The 3,394-nt window shown below is 54.0% G+C and overlaps 1 protein-coding gene across 1 annotated transcript; it reads left to right on the top strand.

Moving 5' to 3' along the window:
- Nucleotides 1-210: 210 nt before the first annotated feature.
- On the top strand, nt 211-3,177 carry LOC308512331 (melanoma antigen preferentially expressed in tumors-like; the record flags this gene model as incomplete). Its single annotated transcript, XM_081082108.1, has 4 exons — nt 211-503; nt 890-1,448; nt 1,978-1,985; nt 2,622-3,177. 4 exons carry the CDS (start codon nt 211-213, stop codon nt 3,175-3,177), a joined length of 1,416 nt encoding a protein of 471 aa, XP_080938234.1.
- Nucleotides 3,178-3,394: the final 217 nt, after the last annotated feature.

The following is a 3,394-nucleotide window of genomic DNA, read 5'->3' as shown; positions in this document are numbered from 1 at the left end:
GGAGAGGCAGGGCTGAGTGGCTTTGAGATTCTAAGCAGAAAACGGGGTTGGGGTAATTTGGGGGGCGCTCCAGTTGTTGCTGGAGGAGTGCCTTTGGCCCTCAGCTGGTCCCTCTGAAGGGAGAAGGGCCGGGTTTGCTCATGCTCAGCCTGACAAGATGCCTTGCTCCTGACTGTCTCCCATGATCTCTTTCATAGCAGCTTCATGGGGATGAGCCTCCCAGCTCCACGCAGACTCCTGGAACTGGCATGTCAGAGCCTGCTGCGGGATGAAGCCTCAGCCATCGCTGCTCTGGAGTGGCTTCCTATGGAGCTCTTCCCACCTCTGTTCATGGCAGCCTTCGCTGGGAAGCACAGCAGAGTCCTGAAGGCCATGGTGCAGGCTTGGCCCTTCCCCTGCCTCCCTCTGGGGGCCCTGATGAACCATCGGCAGCCTTACCAGGATATCTTGCAGGCTGTGCTCGAGGGACTCGATGTCCTGCCTGCCCAGGACACTCGACACAGGTATGGGGGATTCAGTTGCCTGGTAGCACCCTGGGGATCTGAGCAGTTACAGCTGGGATCCGGGAGTGTGCAGGGCCAAAGGGAGAACTGAGGCAGGCCTTGGAGCCACTGCTGGGGTCATTGTGGGAACAGGCTTCGGATATATACGGCTGGTGAAAATGCCGAGGGTGACCGAAGGGACACGAGCCCACTCCTTCCTGGTGGCACCTAAATGTACCAGGAATGGGGACCATGAAGGATCCCAGTAGCACCAGGAGCAGGTGATTCTGGGACATTGAGTCAAAAGTCCAGTCAGGTGTCTGGCCCAGCTGCCCAGATTCCTAGACTCATGGTCTTATTCCTTGTTATCATAATGCACCCCAGCATAACTCCTATTTTCTCCACAGGAGATGGAAACTGCAGGTGCTTAATTTACAGAAGAGAGTTCATCAGGAGTTCTGGATTGTGTGGGCCGGAACCAGAGCCCATCTGTGCTCACTGCTGGAGCCTGAGGCCCCGCAGCCCATGAGGAAGAGGGGGAAACTGCGCAGCTTAACGGCCAGGCCAAGTCCACCCTTGGCCCCTGTGGAGCTGTTAGTAGACCTTTGCCTCAAGAAAGGTGTCCTTGATGAGTCCCTCAGCTACCTGATTAAGAAAATCAGCGAAAGGAGAGGTTTGCTGCACCTTTGCTGTAAGAAGCTGAAGGTTTTTGCGATGTCGAAGCAAAACACTAACATCCTGGATATGGTGCAGCTGGACTCTGTCCAGGATTTGGAGGTAAACTGTACCTGGAAGCTGTCCACCCTGAGGAAGTTCGCTCCTTACCTGGGCCAGATGGGCAATCTGCGCCGGTTCCGTCTCTCCCATGTCTTCACGTCTTCTCACACCACCTTGGAGGAGGAGGAGCAGTGTGTTAGCCTGGTCACCTCTCAGTTCCTCAGCCTGCCCCACCTCCAGGAGCTCAATTTGGATGATGTCTCCATCCTCAGAGGCCGCCTGGACGAGATCCTCAGGTGAGGGGTGGCGAGCTTTCCCTGACGACCAGATCGAGTCCCTTTCCATTTCAGTGCACAGTGATGGGCTCTCCTGTGTGCAGTCCCTCAGCAGTGCTAGAGTGCCTGAGCCACTAGATGGTCCACACAGTCAGTGTCTTGTTCACCGCTCTGTCACCTTGCATGTTGTCACATAACCCCCCAGACAAAGGTAGGACATATGCACTAGGACAGAGGCTACTAAAGGGACTCCTTGCTAGGAATTGGCGTAATGGAGGCTTCAGGCCAGGGGATGGTAGCTTTGGGCATCCTTGTAAGTGGTGTGGAAGGGAAGATGATGCAATAGAACCAAGTGAGGATTGCAATGACAAGGGGAAAGCCAATCAGAGGTGAGGTTTCAGGGGTTAAGTTCCGCACTTAGAGATTTGGCCATGGCAGCCTTTCACTCCAAAGCTGCCTCATTCACCTGTCTGCCAAGGGTTGCCATAGGCTCTTGCAAACAGAATGCGTGGTAAATGCAGGGTTCCTGAGGGAGTCATTACGAAATTGGATAGGTGGTTTGTAAACAGTGCAGTGATCTAAGTTCCTGGAGGGTGTCAGCTCTCGTTTGATGTTGCCTGACTGTGCCCAGGTTAGCCCTTTCTGCACAACTGCCAGAGGCCTCATTGGGCTAAGAGATGATGGTGACAGGGGTCTAGGCTGTGGCTGGAAGGAAGCCCGAGTTGCAGGCATTTCAGGACATGTCTCCAATACTAAAATGCACTGGTTGCCTCCTGCTTCAGACCCTGGGTCAGGCTCCTTTCTGAGCTCCTCCCATCTTTACCTCCCACCTTTATGTTCAGAACACCTGTGTGTTTGGGCTGGGCTGTATGATGTGCTCCACTTGACGGATGAGTAAATGGAGTGTGTGAGGTTTCATCCAGTTGAATCCATCACGGAGCAGATAACAGATGGGGAAAGATTCCACTCAAATTTGCTCTGACTTGAATGTCACTTTTCACTGTGCAACATCCTGGGTTTGATCATCATCCGGAACACTCTAGGCTTTGGTGACATGGGCCTCTTTACCCTGAAGGCCTGCATCATCCTCACCTGCCTCTGCCCACCAGGTCCATCCCCCACATGTAACTGTTCTATGTCTCCCCAGGTGCCTGAGGACCCCCTTGGCGACCCTGTCCATCACTAACTGCCTGCTTTTCGAAAGAGACTTGAGACATCTATCCCAGCAACTGAACGTCAGCCAGCTGAAAGGCCTGAGTTTCAGTGGGCTCAACCTGACCAATATCAGTTCTGGGTCACTCCGATTTCTTTTAGAGAGAGCCTCCCCCACTCTCCAGGACCTGGACTTGGATAAGTGTGGGATCATGGATGCCCAGTTCCTGGACATCCTGCCAGCCCTGAGCCACTGCTCCCAGCTCACAACCCTAAGTTTCTGTGAAAACCCCATCTCCATGATCGTCCTGGAGGACCTGCTTCGCCACATTGTTGGGCTGAGCAAGCTGAATTGCGTGATTTATGCGGCCCCCCTGGAGAGTTACGAGGAAAGGAGCGGCACCATCAACCTGGGCCGACTTGCCCAGATGCATGCCGTGCTGAAGCATATGCTGCAGGAGTTGGGGCGGCCCAGCATGGTCTGGCTCTGCGCTTACCCCTGTCCTCACTGTGGCTGTAGTACTTTCCTTGACCCAACTCCCATTCTGTGATCCTGTTGCTTGAGTGTCCAGCTGGGTGTACATCTCATAGGCTTTACTCTGGGCCCTTGGGCACTGAAACCCGGACATAAGTATACCGTACAGGAACACAGCAGCCAGTTTCAGACAAATACTCAGGGTGGGGGGAAATGCTGACAGGGGACTCAATGGTTTCTTTGGGGAGATTTGTCCTAAGGAGTTAGAAATATCCACCTGAATCTCTCAGGGG

This window comes from Myotis nattereri (genome assembly GCF_964212035.1).
Source record: "Myotis nattereri genome assembly, chromosome: Y".
Taxonomy (NCBI): Eukaryota; Metazoa; Chordata; class Mammalia; order Chiroptera; family Vespertilionidae; genus Myotis; species Myotis nattereri.
Note: the sequence above shows the minus strand (reverse complement) of the source record. Positions and strands in the feature narration are given on the sequence as shown.